Source organism: Ambystoma mexicanum, chromosome 3p, assembly GCF_040938575.1.
Source record: "Ambystoma mexicanum isolate Mex_15411 chromosome 3p, UKY_AmexF1_1, whole genome shotgun sequence".
NCBI lineage: Eukaryota > Metazoa > Chordata > Amphibia > Caudata > Ambystomatidae > Ambystoma > Ambystoma mexicanum.
In genome coordinates this window covers 1137630867-1137646274 of record NC_090925.1, presented here as the reverse complement: position 1 = coordinate 1137646274, position 15408 = coordinate 1137630867, and the positions used below count along the sequence as shown (strand labels likewise).

Sequence of the window (15408 nt, the reverse complement as noted above, 5' to 3'; positions counted from 1 at the left end):
AGCTTTGGTTATTGATGGAATGACTATAAACCGGCCAAAAGAGCATGTGTTTGTTCTCCAATATGAGTTGGAAATTCCAATAATGTCTGGTGGAAATGAATGGGAATTATAAGATTGTAATGTGAGGTCCCATCTCTACTCCTAGTGTTCTCTTCCCTACATAGTAGATATTCCCTTTCTTCAAGGAAGGACCTTTGCTTTGTGGCCCCTGATTAGGTATGATTAGGCAAGCCAGGATGGTATTTGCATGACAGCAGAAACAATTACCATTGGGTGGGAACTACTGCTCATTTACAGCCACTGTCCATACAAAAAAATGTGTGCCACTTTTTTAATACATACTTTTTCCAATCCAACATGTATGAGTCCGTTTTATAAAAATTCAATTTAAAAATACACTTTCAATCTTTACATTTGAGAATGAAAGAGCAAAAGAACAGAAAACGGCAAACAAGTAAAGTGAGAAACTGCAGGCTGTATTTATTGCACAAAATTCCCCAAAAATTGAGAATGATTATTACAATACAGTGCACATTTTAGAAAATATTTACAAAACAATTATATAACAGGTATGTACAGGTATCCAGCATTTTACACATAATGCCATCTAAATTATAAACAAAGCAATTATAGATAGAAAACATCTGCCAAAGATGGAGAAAAAACATCCTGCTGTACAGTCGGGTATTATTAAAAAATAATCGTTCAATGCCTTTCTGTTAGTTATCCAAATATCTTCAGATTGTAAAACCTCAGCAGCGCAGACGGTATGCTGTAAAATGTGTTTATTTTTCTGCGAGCAATAAGAGAAGATTCGAAATTTGCAAATCGGCAACAACAGATGTGCTTAAGTGCCAATAAAGTGTCAAATGAAAATGTCAAAACATTACCGTTAAACAATACATCCTTAAACCTGTAAACCGCTGTGGGTGTTACATAAATATTTACATACAAAGATTGTGACTATGTGTATCAATAAATGATTATTTTTATAAAGTGTTGGTGATGGATTTAAACAATCAATCTGTTTATGAGACCGCTCCCTCTGCACAGGTGTGCATTGCAAAAGTACTTTATTGCTGACAGTGGAGAACAATGAGACTATTTTTCAACCAAAGCGACGCCTTTTGTGAGATTTACAGTCATTCTGTATGTAGTGAACATGAACAGCAACAGTGCCCACTGAAACGTTATTTGTATATCTAATATGAATTAGAACAAGTTGGTAAAACGGAATTTCTCATTTTAAAAAAAGCCAGTTATAATGCAGTGAAAATAACATTCCTCAGATTAAAGAGCATAATAAAGAGACCATGAAGATTCTGAAATGCAGTTATTTTGAATACATTACATTTTAAAGGAAAATAGAAGTAAATGAAAACTTTGAAAATATGCAAAACCTCCATGACCTAGTACACCACGAGTTACAAAATGTGGCAGAGTGGACACTGCTCATAAACACAACATTCAGAAACCATGCACAAAAAGATGCAATTTCTTTAAATGATTTTTGGTTTGAATATGGAACAGGCTACAAAAAGATAAGGGCTATTTGCATGTGTGTGTGCGCAACACAGTATATACACGAGTCCTTTCTAGGACATAAAAATAAAACAAGGTCATACAAAAGTCAAAGCTACATATTTATGCTTTGTATTAAAAAACGGGTCTTTATGTTTAAACATATGTATTCCTTTTGAGGGTGACTTTTTGCAACAAATGTTGCCTGGTGAGTACAAATTAAGCTGAAACTTTACAATGCATTCACATGCTAATTTGTGTTAGTAAAATAAGTTTATGAAAGATAAATTGCGTAGACCTTTTTGTGAATGATGCTCAGGTTTCTATAAACTTTAGAAATGTGCTCTGCACAGATGACAACTTGACAGAACAGAAAAAAACACGGGATTGTAACATAAAAGGGCATGGTCAGCTGCTGAAAGTGGTAGCAAAAACCAAGCCAAAATGTAAGACATTACCCAGAGAAGGCGGTAGGCATCGTTGGTGCTGAGAAAAAGCCTCAGACTACATTAAGCCTGTGGTAGTGCAATATCCAGGAAAATAAGGAACTATGTACATAGACCTTTTTGCCACGTTTGTGATAGACATCATTCAGCACATAGAACATGATGATCCCTCAAGGGGAGCCTCTTGATTACAACTTTTTGTTTTATTAGTTGTATTAGTATTGTGTAGTAGAAAATAAGAATTCCCTTAATTGCCTACATACCAGACATTTGCTTACCTTGATATTATGTGCTAAGACCAAGGTAGAAACCTACGTTGTGCAAAGAGAACTTTTCACAGAGGAACATTTATTATTTAGCAAGTGGAAATCTGCATAGTGTGGGTGTGCGTTTTATTAGATGTGCAGATGACCATTGGGCGGGGGAGGTAAATCGCTTTTCTCTTATACTTTTCAGTGGGTTGCCATTAACAATGTGTTTAACTCGCTAAATGTAATCTACCTCCTTCAGAAAGAATACAAAAGCTGCCTTCAACTGAACAAAGCTGCACAGGTTGATTTGATTTGCTCAGGTCTATGTGAGGAACCTAATCTTCAGGTAATCGCTGTACAGGGCAATCACTAATACTTTAACAAAACATTTACCTAGTATACTGCTGGGAAAGTCGAATCCAATATTATACTTGATCCTATCCTCAACATTTGTATTTACTTCATTGTGATTGGATGGCAATGGCAGGTGCTAATGAGGAAATGTACTTAATTTCCTTCTGAAAGGAATTTTCAGTATTAGGAACCGATAGGGGAGATACGTTTAGGGAAACCTTTGCTGTGTCAGCATTAATATATTCAAATTTAAGTGAGGAAGGGAACAACATGGCCCACCATAATGTAACAAATTCCAAAAGAAAGCAACACTCAATCAGAGGTGTCGCTCAGGGGGTGCTATGGTCTTTTGGTTGCAGCCCCGGATAGACGCTCAGAGCTACAACCAAAAGGCTAGCTAGCCCCGAACTCCAACAGTCCCAACATTTGCATAGCCCTGGATCTTTCAGAAATCTAGCAACACCCCTGCACTCATTAACTAATCAGATTCCTCTAGTGAAAAGGAGCAATAGCCATGAAAACCACTTACATTATGCCAAATATATGTTTTCTTTTGTGTAGTGATCATGAGAAAATACTTCACAATGTGTGACTATCCTACTATAAATCGCTCACAGAACAGTTGCTTTTATAGCAGAATGCACAATGGCAAATGAACCGCCATCAGAACCCAGTCAATGCTGCTTTGGCTTCTGATCCATGATCAGAAGGAGCTCTCAACTCTAGCTCTGGGTTAGTGAGATGTAGGCACCTTGCCGAAATGAGCAATGCAACCGAAACAGTAAGATTTTCGTCAAGATCACTAAACTATGTACTATAAAGGTTAACAATTATACCGCATGAAACCAGTATCGCACAGAGAACAAGGATTCATCATGTTCCAAGCTCTAACAGATGCAGTATGGTTTAGAAATCACACTGCAACAGTTCCATTGGGGTACAATGCTAGCCAGGGGATCAAGTGCCTAGAGAAATAATAAGTGTACAACTTCCACAGCCACTGTGTGAATGGATGTGGAAGAGAGTCAAAAGTCAATGTTCAAAACCAAAGCCCAAAGAGTAAAAGCCAATCGAACATAGACAAATGTTAAATTGACATAATGAATGAAAAAGACCAACTTCATCTCAAACATGTCTTCAATCTTCAAGACTATGCACAAGGAAACACTTAGCGGCCTAACGTTCAAAATAAACTGATCTATGAATTGCTTAGTTAAAGTAATCTTTTTAGCAGCACTGGACAGCAAGTGTGTTGAACTGCCTAGAAAAGAACCGGAGTCTCGAGTCTATGGTCCGGCAATAGGTAGGAAAGTGAACAAGCAGATGAACCTGATAGTCATGCCTATGTCCTCAGTCTATCGAGAATATCCACATAGTGCAAATAGCTTTCCTACTGGCACTGGGCACCCTGGAAATGAATGGTGAACTGCACAGGTAGGAGAAAAGACGGTGACTGAACTTTCATTGAATTGCATTGTAATGTGACAAATAGGATGGTATCTATCCTCAAAGTGAGACAAGATTATTCTTTTCATGTGGAGCAATGGCATTTGGAAAATAGGATGTTGTGTGTGGTTCGGGATAATGTGCTCAGCCACATTTGTTGCCGAGTTTTCAGAGACCCTAGCTGGACTTGGGCATATGAACGAATCTAAAGTATGGTGGCATAGTTTCCTGGGAGGGGGGTTTCTGAAATTCCTTGCAGACAAGCACACTCAGGTTTGTTTTGGAGAGCTCTAAAATATTGCAACTCTTGAACCTTGAGTTTTAATAGGGCCAGAAACACGACCCACTGCCAGTACCCTTAGTTATAGCCCTTTTAAGGTTTGGCATCTGAAAACATCCAAGAAGTTATTCAACTCCATTTAAGTGTTTACAATTCGAAAAGAAATCTACCAGGCTACAGAGTCCAGAAAAAAAAAACTGAAAAAAATATAGATGGTTAAACATGTCATTTTCATGCGTTTTTACCACAGACGTGAAAGGTAAGTCAACAAAAACGCCTCCATGTACAAACAGACAAGCTCTGAAAAAAGAAATCAACATGATGTCCAATTAGACTGAGGTAGTATAGTATGGCGACAATGTAATCCATCTACGTCGACAGGAAATTACATTACAAAGGACATCCTTCAAATGAACCGCCTTTGCGGGCAACAATCCTGGCATTTCCCCGGAAAAGAGACTGCACGTGACACGCAACAGCTAGGAGAGAAATGTGGACTATATCATGTCTTGCTGGTGAATTCGTGATTTAGCAGGAAGACTAACAGTTTCTGAAATAAACATAGGGGTCTTTCTCACAAAGTAGTAACACTGATATCTCCTTGACTTAACCCTCAAAAGCGTTAATCGATTCAGAAAGTTACTATGAGCAGCCTTTATTTACTTCTCTAGTAAGTCAAGAGTAGGTTAGGGTTTCTGATAGTGGCTTCTTTGTTAATCACCCCTATAGGGTTCACAAACAAATAACAGTCACATTCCTGCACGAAGATAGGGAAATCAATATCATGAAATTATGCATCAATTATTGTTACTAGGAATACAAACTTCTTCAACTAAAGATTACAAGGTGCCTTGCTCTCAGACATGCATTTGCAAGCCACTTGGACTTTTGGATTTTATAAAAAACAAGACACTTTAAATACACATGGGGCTGTGTATTTTTTGTATATACATATATATAAAATATATACACACACGGAGACAGACACTACATACGTACTGGCAAACTTGCAGAGTAATTTTCCCAAAGTATCCTGGCATTTGTTTCCCTTTTTGATGGGAACCGTCGTATCAGACATGTTGAAATACGTCATTCAGCAATTGAAATAGTACACATGTTAAGATGGTAGACCATTTTCACTTTATGAGCCACATTAAAAAACCTATGTACAATATGATTTACTTCCCAACAGTGACCCCAGGAGACTTGCCTGCTTCTCACAATCAAAAACGTTCAGGACACCAACATACAGAAGCAACCTGAAAATGCACTGTGGCCCTCAGTGCTCAAATTAGTGGCAATAATATTACAGTTCAGAAACAAGGATGGCCTTTGCCTCTAGATCACCAGTTCGTATTGCTAAGTAAGCAAGAGTAGCTCCAAAATATACCGGCAGGTGATTTAAATTCAATCTATTTCAACTGAAACGGTGTATTCTTGTAGCAAATGTAAAAAGAGGGTTGAACAGCTTGCAATTTTATCTGCGTTGATCCTCGATGAATGCATATTTGTTACTTTTTTCACCAGTTGGTGAAACTTTTTTGTGAATGTTTCAAAATTGTTGAAAATTCAGCTGTAGTCAGTGAAGAAATAAACTGCCTTCAGCAAGGGAGCTGGGACCACCAGACGTTCCATCCTCTTCTCTTCCACTCGGCTTTCACCAAACAATGTTTGTTTTGATGTGTGACATTTTAAAGTAGTATCTGGGCAACATATGGAGAATGAGTGCTTGCAACAGCTGCCAATAACGGGAGGTCGTTGGATTCGATTCTAAAGGTAAAGAAAAGAAAACTGTTACACTGGTCCTTATAATTTGACATGGACAGTACAAGGCAGTTTACTACATAGACACTTTGCCCAGTACTAAAACCTGTACATAGAACGTGAACTCTATCGTGAAGAATTCTGCTCATGAGCACATTGGCTAATGTTATCTTCATGGAGACGCTGGTCAGAGCCATAGTTCACTCTCTTATTACCGACCTATAATGCCCTAACCTCTAGTTTTGGTGTTGCCAACAGCTTCATATTTTGATTACAGTGGTTAAACCACAGGTAAGAGCTTCACCTATCTTGTGATTGTTCAGCCTGTTCAGCCTCTCTCTTTCCTGCCATTATGATCCTATAAAAGTGCCAATGCTGGAGAACTTCCACTTACTGGTTCATCCGCTCCTCCATCCTCCTGACTAGTGCACCAGATTTCAATAATCCCTTGAAAAAAGGAAGCATTGCCTGACAAGCAACTACAACCAACCAGAATCTTTGGTATAACCGGACCAAACTACACATCTGCTCGAGCGCACACATCCAGGGCATAGAGTTTACACAATGCATGTGAATTGCACCTGCTGCTGCCCTGTAGAGGACTTCCAGAGGCACATTAAATTGGAATGCCATGGAAGTCACCCTTGCCCAAATGGTGTAAGCTTGCATACCAGAGATTTGCAAGACCACTAAGTGAGTAGCATTACAAAATGCATAGCACCGCCCAGCAAGAAATGAAAGCCTTTGCTGCCACCTTGTCATGGGAGGAAGTGCCATATATTACAAAATGTCTGTCAGAAGTTTGAAAATCCTTTATTCTCTCCAGATAAAATGTACAATGCCCCACCTCCCCCATACCAGAGTAAGGAGGGTGCACTGTGCGGTGGAGGCCTTTGTGAAAATAAGATTGGCAACACAACACCTACAGCACTTACATGAAAAGGTGACAATATCTGCGAATACGAGTAAGGATATGAACCAAACGCCACCTTTTTTCGAGGAAGGATTGTCCAACTAAAAGCACTGATACGTAACTTTTCCGAACACATCAGGGTCTTCTAGTGACTCAGACCAATCAAGCGGGGCCCAAGCTCTGGGAACGCCCAAGAACAATCGTTTTATTTTACCAGAGGGGGGGCCCAAAGAGGACGCCCGAGACAAAAACAACAACAGTTGGACGAGGGGTACGCACGGGCCAATGGTACCAAAATCAATAGAACTGGATAAAATACAGATTTTCAATCCATCAACCACCATCTTGACAACCACATAATTGGAACTATTGGCAAAGGGTCTTTCTTTCGTGCTGGCATTTAAAGCAGATCCTTTTACTTGCGAGATTGAACTCCATCAATTTTTTCGCAAGATTTGTTTAAAACACTATTTTGAAATGTATTTACCGAGCCAAACCACGGGCCACAAAGAAACTTTCATTGACCCGGAAGAGGTGAAAAATATCACAGGCCTCAAAATTAAATCACAATTTACTCCCCTACCCCACTCATCGGCCCACCCTAAATCCTGGCATTTGAGAAGTCAAAAAACAAATACAAGAGGCCATAAAAAAGAAAAAACTATCCTGATAATTTGAAGAGGAAAGAAGGGAAAGTTTGAAAAAACTGTGTGAGAATCATCACATTACCATCAAATCCGCTGATAAAGGCGTTGGTATCTTTATAATGGATACCAAAAAATATGACAAGTGCCTGAGACGTCTAGGTGATGAGAGATCATATAAGAAACTTGAATTAGACCCAACAAGCAGACTTCAAGATGAAATTCTGAGTCTTGTGAAACATGCTATCCAAGAAGAATGTATAAGCAAAGACGAATATGTATTTTTATGCAAAATTCATCCTAAGAAGGGTGCATTCTATGTACACCCTAAAGAGCATAAAACCTCAGAACACCGCCAGGCAGACCCATAGTCTCAGCTATTGATTCATTATTAGAACCATTATCAATCTACAATTAATTCTTCTTAAAGCCCTTCGTGGAACTCATGCTGGCCTACATCAAGGACACCGGAGACATGATTAACATCATTAATGACATCACAATAAATCAAGAGGATTTCCCCGTAACCATGGACGTAGAGTCATTATATACGTCTATCCCACAGATGCAATGTCTGGAGGTACTAGGTGCCGTTTTGGATAAGTGCCCAATACCCCAAGCACCACCTAAAGGTTTCATACTGGAATGAGCATGCCTAGTAATGAGTGAGAATGTCTTTCTGTTTAAGAAACAAATATACGGTGAGTTCCAAGATGGCCGCCTAGTCGGGAGGACGCACCGCCCTGCGCTCCCGACCCGCACTGATTTATGCTGCCTGCCCGTTGATCCAGCGGCCCTCGCCGGCGTTGGAACGGGCGGCTGTCGGCCCCCCTGAAGTGGCTGGTGTGACCCGGGTCGGGACCCGAGTCCCGGGTGAGCGTCTAGCGGCTGGTGCTGCAAGTGCCTGTGGGTCCGGGCCTGCAGAGCCGCGCAGCGAGCAGCCGCTGATCTGTGCAGGGAAGGAGCTGGTGTCCCGCGGGGGGGGTCTGGACCGCCCCCAATGGTGATTTCTTGTCGGCTCCCCGCTCCCTGCGAGTTTGGTTCCCCGAGTCACGGGGGAGGAGCTTGGGGGGGCCGAGAGCCGGGTCCCTGCTGAGGTCGTGGCCGGCGGAGTGAGACCTCGGGACTGTTCGGAGCGGCAGAGGTGGTGCCTGTCTCCAGTGGAGCTGTTTGGAGAGCCCTGGGCGGGGGTCCGCCGGGGATTGTGGTCGCCCCCCAGAGCTTCATGTAGGAGTGAGGTTGCGGCGGCTTGGGGGTAGACTGCTACCCGATCTGCAGCGGCGCCTGTCGGGCGCGTTGGTGGCGGACCGGAGGAGAGCCGGAGATTGGCGGCGGGCCTCGGGGGGCCTGGGCGGGCGTCCTGCCGGGGGTTTGCTGCCGGCCCCCCGGGCTCCAAAAGATCTGCAGGCCTGTGCTGCGCCCCCCTCTCGGGCCCGTGTGGGGGGCCCGCCTGTGTGGAGCGGAGCGGGCCTGGAGGCTCGCTCCTGACGGCTTGGAGGCGGTGGGGGGGTCCTTCCCTCGGTTGGCCATATTGGACTTGGGCGAGTGGACTGGCTGTGGGTCCCCGCTGGGGTGCTGCTTCTGTGGACTGCCCTGCGGACCCTCAGCAACCTGCATCAGGATCGGAGAGCATTGGAGGGGGTTGGACAGTCTGTGCCCTCCGGTGGTAGACCTCTGGTGCCACGGGAGGGGAGTCGCTTCCGAGGTTGCCCCACAGCCGCTGGGGATTCCAGCTGCAGGGAGTATACCCGGCTAAGGGAGGCGCTGGGTGGGGCTGTGCATCCCCGACTCGGTTGCCCCAGAGTGTGTGGGTCCGGTGTGGCCCCTGTCCCAGCTCCCGCGCCGCCCCTGTCCAGGGGGTGCCTTTGAGGTTGTTGCTACCGTTCTCTCTTGTCTACCACTTGGGCCGGCCATGTCAAGGAACAGGGGGAAGGAATGCCCTACCCAGGGAAAGATGTCCAGGAAAAACACGGAGGGTCCCCTTATGAAACTTTGGCCTAAGGACATGGATACCACGGAAGCTCGGGACTCGGTTCAGGGGCTGGCCGGGCCCTCCCAAGAGGGCCCTGACACACCGTTAACCCAGGAATCACTCTCGCGCCTCATGGGCGAGCTGTTAGAGAAGATCACGGCGGCTGGACAACAACAGATGGACAAACTACGCGAAGACCTGGCTGAAAGCCTAGGCGATCTCAGAAGGGACGTCAACAAGGCCGAGGAGAGAATTGACACTAACGAGGGCCATCCAGGAACTGACGGAAGATGCGAGAAAGGTGGATACCCTACTCGAGACATTGGCAGTGGCTACACAAAACCTGGAGCTGCAAGCGGAAGACCTGGAAAACAGGTCCAGAAGGGCGAATATTCGAGTGAAATCACTGTCAGAGGATATCCAAGACCATGACCTCCCGTCCGTGTTGGAAGGAATATTTGTCGACTTGTTGGATGTCACCCTGGATTTTGACATGCAGTTTGATAGGGTCCACAGGGTGTGTCCGAGACGCTTGGACCCGGGATCCAGATCTCAGGACATGTTGGTAGCCTTCTACAGTTATGCGACAAAGGAGAGAATTATGGAGAGAGCGAGAAAGGCGAGGAGTACGCTTATAAAGAGGCGAAGAATGGGTCCTGTTTTGTCTTTTCTCAGATCTCAGCGGATCAGCTACAGATGGGCCCATCCATTTGGTTTGTCCTTCGCCTGGCAGGGCTCTCATCATAACATAACAACCTGCGATCAGGGCCTGGCCTTGCTGGGCTTGGAGGACCAACGCTTACCCCCCACGCAGGGGGAGGGGGAGCAGCAGTCTCAGCGTAGACCATGGGAGTGGTCTACAGCTAAGCGCAGGAGGGGTCGGAAGAGATCTTCGGGCCCGTGTCCCGACCGACAGGCTAAAGAATGATCTCCTGAAGATGGGGCAGGGCAGAGTGGTTCCCCGGTGGTGTCATAGCAGCATGACGGGTTTAACAAGTTTTTGAGTAGAGGCCGGGGAGGGCTCTAATGGAAGCTGTTTAAGGGGTCGGGCTAGGCTGGGGTTTATGTTGCTATGGAGTGCGGGTTGGGGAAGGGTGGGACTGGCATTCTTGGAATGGGAATGGGATTTCCCACGTGGGTGTTTTCTGGGTCTGGTATTGGGGTTGGCTCTCGTGTTTATTGTACGAGGGGGGCTGAGTGCCAGCCGATCCCGCCTAGAATGGGTGGTGGGGGAGGTGATAGGGGTTCTGGATTCAAGGTTCAGACTCGAGTGCCATCAAACAGGTCTCATGGGGGGAGATTTTGAGGCTCCCAACGTTTGGAATAAGGCTGAGAAGGTTCCCAGGGACTCTCCAGACCAACACGACACAGGTAGCTGGCTAATGTCAACACCCTGAAATTCATGTCACTAAACGTGAATGGGCTTAATTCCCATATAAAGAGGGGAAAAGTTGAGCGCTTCCTTTGGCGGGAACAGCCCCACGTAGTGGCATTGCAGGAAACTCATGTACAGACGAAGGATTCACATAGGATTAGGTTCTGGGGGTATTCCCGTTTGGTTCAGGCTACACAGTCGAGCAAGAAGGGGGGGGGGGTCTTACTGGCCATACGGGACGGGTTAGGAATGACCATAAAAGACATCCAGAAGGACAACCAGGGTCGGTATCTTGCAGTGTTGATGGAGGGTAAGGGCCAGTCCTTTACGGTGGCAACCTTATATGCGCCCAACCAGGCTCAGGACCCTTTCCTACAGAAATCCCTTACGCGCCTGGGGAAATTTGCAGTGGGGAATATCCTCCTAATGGGGGATTTTAACCTAGCCTGGGACCCTGCTAAAGATAGGAGCTCCTCGACATGGGATAAACGGGGGGCCCGTCTGGGGACTTGTTGAAGAAAATGCACGATTTGGCCCTGGTAGACACGTGGCACGAACTATATGGCTCGGCGGAGGGGTATACTTTCTATTCGCATGTACATAGGTCACACTCGCGGATAGACTATGTCTGGATCCCAAAACCACTGTTGGGAAGGGCCTTGGCACTGGACGTGGGCACGATCGTTGTGGGGGACCATGCTCCAATAACCCTATCGCTGGCGGTGCCTACAGACCCCCCGGCCATCTGGAAGTGGAGATACCCGGTTTCCCTGTTTCGAGACCCTCTCCTGGTTAGCGAGATAGAGGAGGTGGTGGGGGAGTACGCCTCCCACAATAAATGGGAGGATTCAACTCCTCAGATTTGGTGGGACGCATTGAAGGCCATGATCAGGGGCAGGATCATCGCCATCAAAGCTAGAAGGGAAAGGGAATTAAGGCTTGAGGAGATACAGCTGGAGGAGCGGCTCAAGGAGGTAATGTCTCGCATGAGCCTTAGAATGTTGTCCGCCACCAAAAAAGAGTATAGATCGCTTTGTGGTCAGTTGAACCTCATACAAACCAGAGCGGTGGAACGGAACCTTTGCCGTTACCGACAGAGGTTCTATGTTAAGGGCAATAAGGCTGATCGCTTGTTGGCCAGAAAGCTCTGAAAGAATAATTCTAAAAATAAAAGGTGAGGGGAGGGGGTTGGGGGGGGGCTGGCTCACGATGCACTCTGACATTGAGGGGGCATTTGTTAAATTCTATACTGATCTTTATAGCTCGAGTTTTCCTCAGATTGTAGAGCAAGAGGCATACCTTCGGGGGGTTGGCGTCCGACGGTTGTCGCAGGTCGACAGAGACGCGCTGGAAGTTGAGATCACGCCAGATGAGTTAAGGAGGGTCATTAATAACCTTCCATCAGGTAAAGCCCCGGGCCCAGACGGGTTCCTTTCAGAATTCTATAAGATCCACAAGGAGGTCTTGATTCCCGTCCTCACGAAACTATTTAATTGCATAGGTTCTTCGGGGTATCTCCCCGGATCCATGAACGAAGCTAAAGTGATCTTGCTTCATAAGCAGGGTAAGGATCCGACCGGCTGCGCGTCCTATCGTCCCATAGCATTAATGAACGTCGATGCCAAAATTCATGCTAACGTCCTGGCCAACCGTCTAGAGTCTATTCTTCCCAAACTAGTTCAGGGAGACCAGTCGGGTTTTATAATGCGTAGACAAACCTCGGATAACGTCAGCTGTCTCACGCACCTGATTGAAAAGTCCCAGAAAAAGAATATTCCAGCCCTTCTGCTGGCAATTGATGCCGAGAAGGCTTTCGATCGGGTTGAGTGGGGGTTCATGTTTGCGGTCCTGGAGCGAATGGGTTTCGGAGCGGGCTTTATAGCGCAGCTGAGGGTTCGTTACCAAAATCCTGTCATGCGCTTAGCGATAAATGGCCAGGTTACTGCACCGATTTGTGTGGGAAGGGGCACCAAGCAGGAATGCCCGATGTCGCCGCTTCTGAATGCCCTCCACCTGGAGCCGTTTCTGGCAGCGGTTCGTGCAGCTGAGGACATCAAAAGGTATCCAATTCGGAGGTGAGGCCCATAAGATCGCGGCCTTCGCCGATGATCTTATCTTTGCAGGCGGTCGCAGGAGAGCTGGATAAGTTTGGTAAGGTGGCAGGCCTAAAGGTCAACGCCCACAAGTCTGAGGCTCTTCCCTTAGCCTTGACGTCCTCTGAGATCCGTGACCTCGTTAAGGTGCACAAATACAGATGGGTAGAATCCTCGTTGAAGTACTTGGGGGACTGACCAAGAATGTGGACCAATTGTACGTAGTGAGCTATCCGCCGCTCCTCCAGAAGGTGAAATCTAAGTTAGTGGACTGGGGCCCCCTTGAGATCTTGTGGTTGGGTAGAGTAAACGCTTTAAAGATGTCAATCCTGCCCCTAATCTTGTATCACTTTGCCACTCTACCGGTACACGTCCCTACATCCTTCTTCAGGGCTTTGCAAAAAATAACTAGTCAGTTTGTTTGGAGCGGAAAGCGCCCGAGGGTCCCATCATGAAAGCCTTGCCTGAGTGGGGGGGTGTAGGGCAGCCAGATTTTCGAGTCTACTATTTAGCTGCGCAATTTAGGGTAATTAGGGACTGGCAGAGGGACGACAGGGGCAAAGTCTGGAGACCAATGGATAGAGCGGTGGTGGGTGCAGACCTAAAGGGCGTCTTGTGGTTACCGAAGCAAGATAGGCCACACAGAATGTACTGTAACGCTATAACATCGGCGATTGGCGATGCATGGGATCAGGCAGTCCGTAGGGCTCAGATCACTACGGAACAAGTTACTTACCTGTAACTGTTGTTCTCCAGCATGGGTCTGGCATGGATTCACATGCTCATGAATATTCCCGGTCGTCAGGCTGGGAATCCTTGGTAAAGAAAAAACCAGTATCAGTTTCGTTTCTGATCTGTCTTTCGTAGTAGTAACCAATCACTGATCTCTGCGTCATACTGACCACAGCCAATGACTGCCCTCTACCTAAGCCCCGCCTCTGGCAGCCATCTTCAGATTTGGTAGCACGTGAAGTGGCAGTATGACCAAGTGAAGAGCCGCAGAGGGGTAGGCGGGAGGGTTCGCATGTGAATCCATGCCAGACCCATGCTGGAGAACAACAGTTACAGTTAAGTAACTTGTTCCTTCTCCAGCATGGGGTCTGGCAAGGATTCACATGCTCATGAATAAAGAATACATAGCAGTACACACATGCACAACCACGGGAGGTGGCAAAGGCTCAACATTAAGCATTACATCAAACTCAACATTAAGCAAATCTTACCTCCTCACCAGGCTCACCTTAGGCGAACAGGTTGCGCAGCACTGCTTGGCCGACCCTGGACTCCTCCCTGGAATCCCGATCGACGCAGTAGAATTTCATGAAGGTGTGCGCCGACCTCCACGTAGCAGCCCTGCAGATGTCCAGCAAGGGCACACCAGATAGGAACGCCGTGGTAGCTGCGATCGCTCTGGTGGAATGGGCTCTCGGACGGCCAGGCAGCGGTCGGTTTGCCAACCGATGACAGTACATGATACAGCCGGAGAGCCATCTGGAAATGGAAGCCTTCGAGAGAGCCTTCCCCCTGATTGACAGGTCCAAAGTTCACAAAGAGTTGTGACGTCTTCCGAAAACACTTCGTGCGGTCCACGTAGAACTTCAGCGCTCTAGCCACATCCAGCGAGTGCAAAGTCCTTTCAGCCGGCGACGAAGGCGACGGGAAGAAAACAGGCAACACCAAGGGTTCGTTGAGGTGGAAGTCCGACGGCACCTTGGGCATGAAGGAGGGGTGCTCCTGAGCACTACCCTTGTGTCGTGAAAAGTCAAGTACAGGGCCTTGCAGGAAAGGGCCTGGATCTCTCCCACCCGTCGTGCCGAGGTGCTGGCCACAAGAAACGCTGTTTTCCACGACAAGAACTTCAACGGAGCCGAGTGCAGAGGCTCGAACGGAGGTCCCATGAGCTTGGTCAGCACCACGTTGAGCTCCCACGCCGGGGCCGGAGCCTTCACCGGCGGGAACGATCTGAACAGTCCCTTCATGAACTCTTTCACCAGACGATGAGACCACAAAGACGTCCGCCCCGTTGTTCTGGTGTATCAGGAGATCGAAGCAAGATGAATCTTGATGGACGCGTGCGCCAGTCCAGCTTTGGCCAGCGTCAGTAGGTACGGCAGTACTTGGGGAGCCGTAATCCGTAGAGGGTTAATCTTCTGTGCGTGGCACCAGACACAGAACCTCTCCGATTTGTGTCGTAGTTGAGAGTTGAGGACGCCCTGGCCTTTGCAAGAACCTCTCTGCAGTCGGCCAGTATGTCGTATCCTCCAAACTCTAACACTGCAGGAGCCAGGCCTGCAAGTTCAGCGACTTTGGGTCGTGATGGAGGATGGCGCCTCCTTCCCTGGAGAGCAG

At 46.7% G+C, this 15408-nt stretch overlaps 1 protein-coding gene across 5 annotated transcripts in view; it reads right to left on the bottom strand.

Moving 5' to 3' along the window:
- Positions 1 to 455: 455 nt before the first annotated feature.
- The window catches only part of FNIP1 (folliculin interacting protein 1), a 735567-nt gene continuing 720614 nt past the window's right edge, over positions 456 to 15408 (bottom strand). For all 5 annotated transcript variants that reach the window (XM_069652526.1, XM_069652529.1, XM_069652527.1 and 2 more), the window contains one exon: positions 456 to 6068. In XM_069652526.1, the coding sequence (XP_069508627.1) occupies positions 5990 to 6068 (79 nt within the window). In that variant the 3' untranslated portion in view covers positions 456 to 5989. The remainder of the gene's footprint in view (positions 6069 to 15408) is intronic.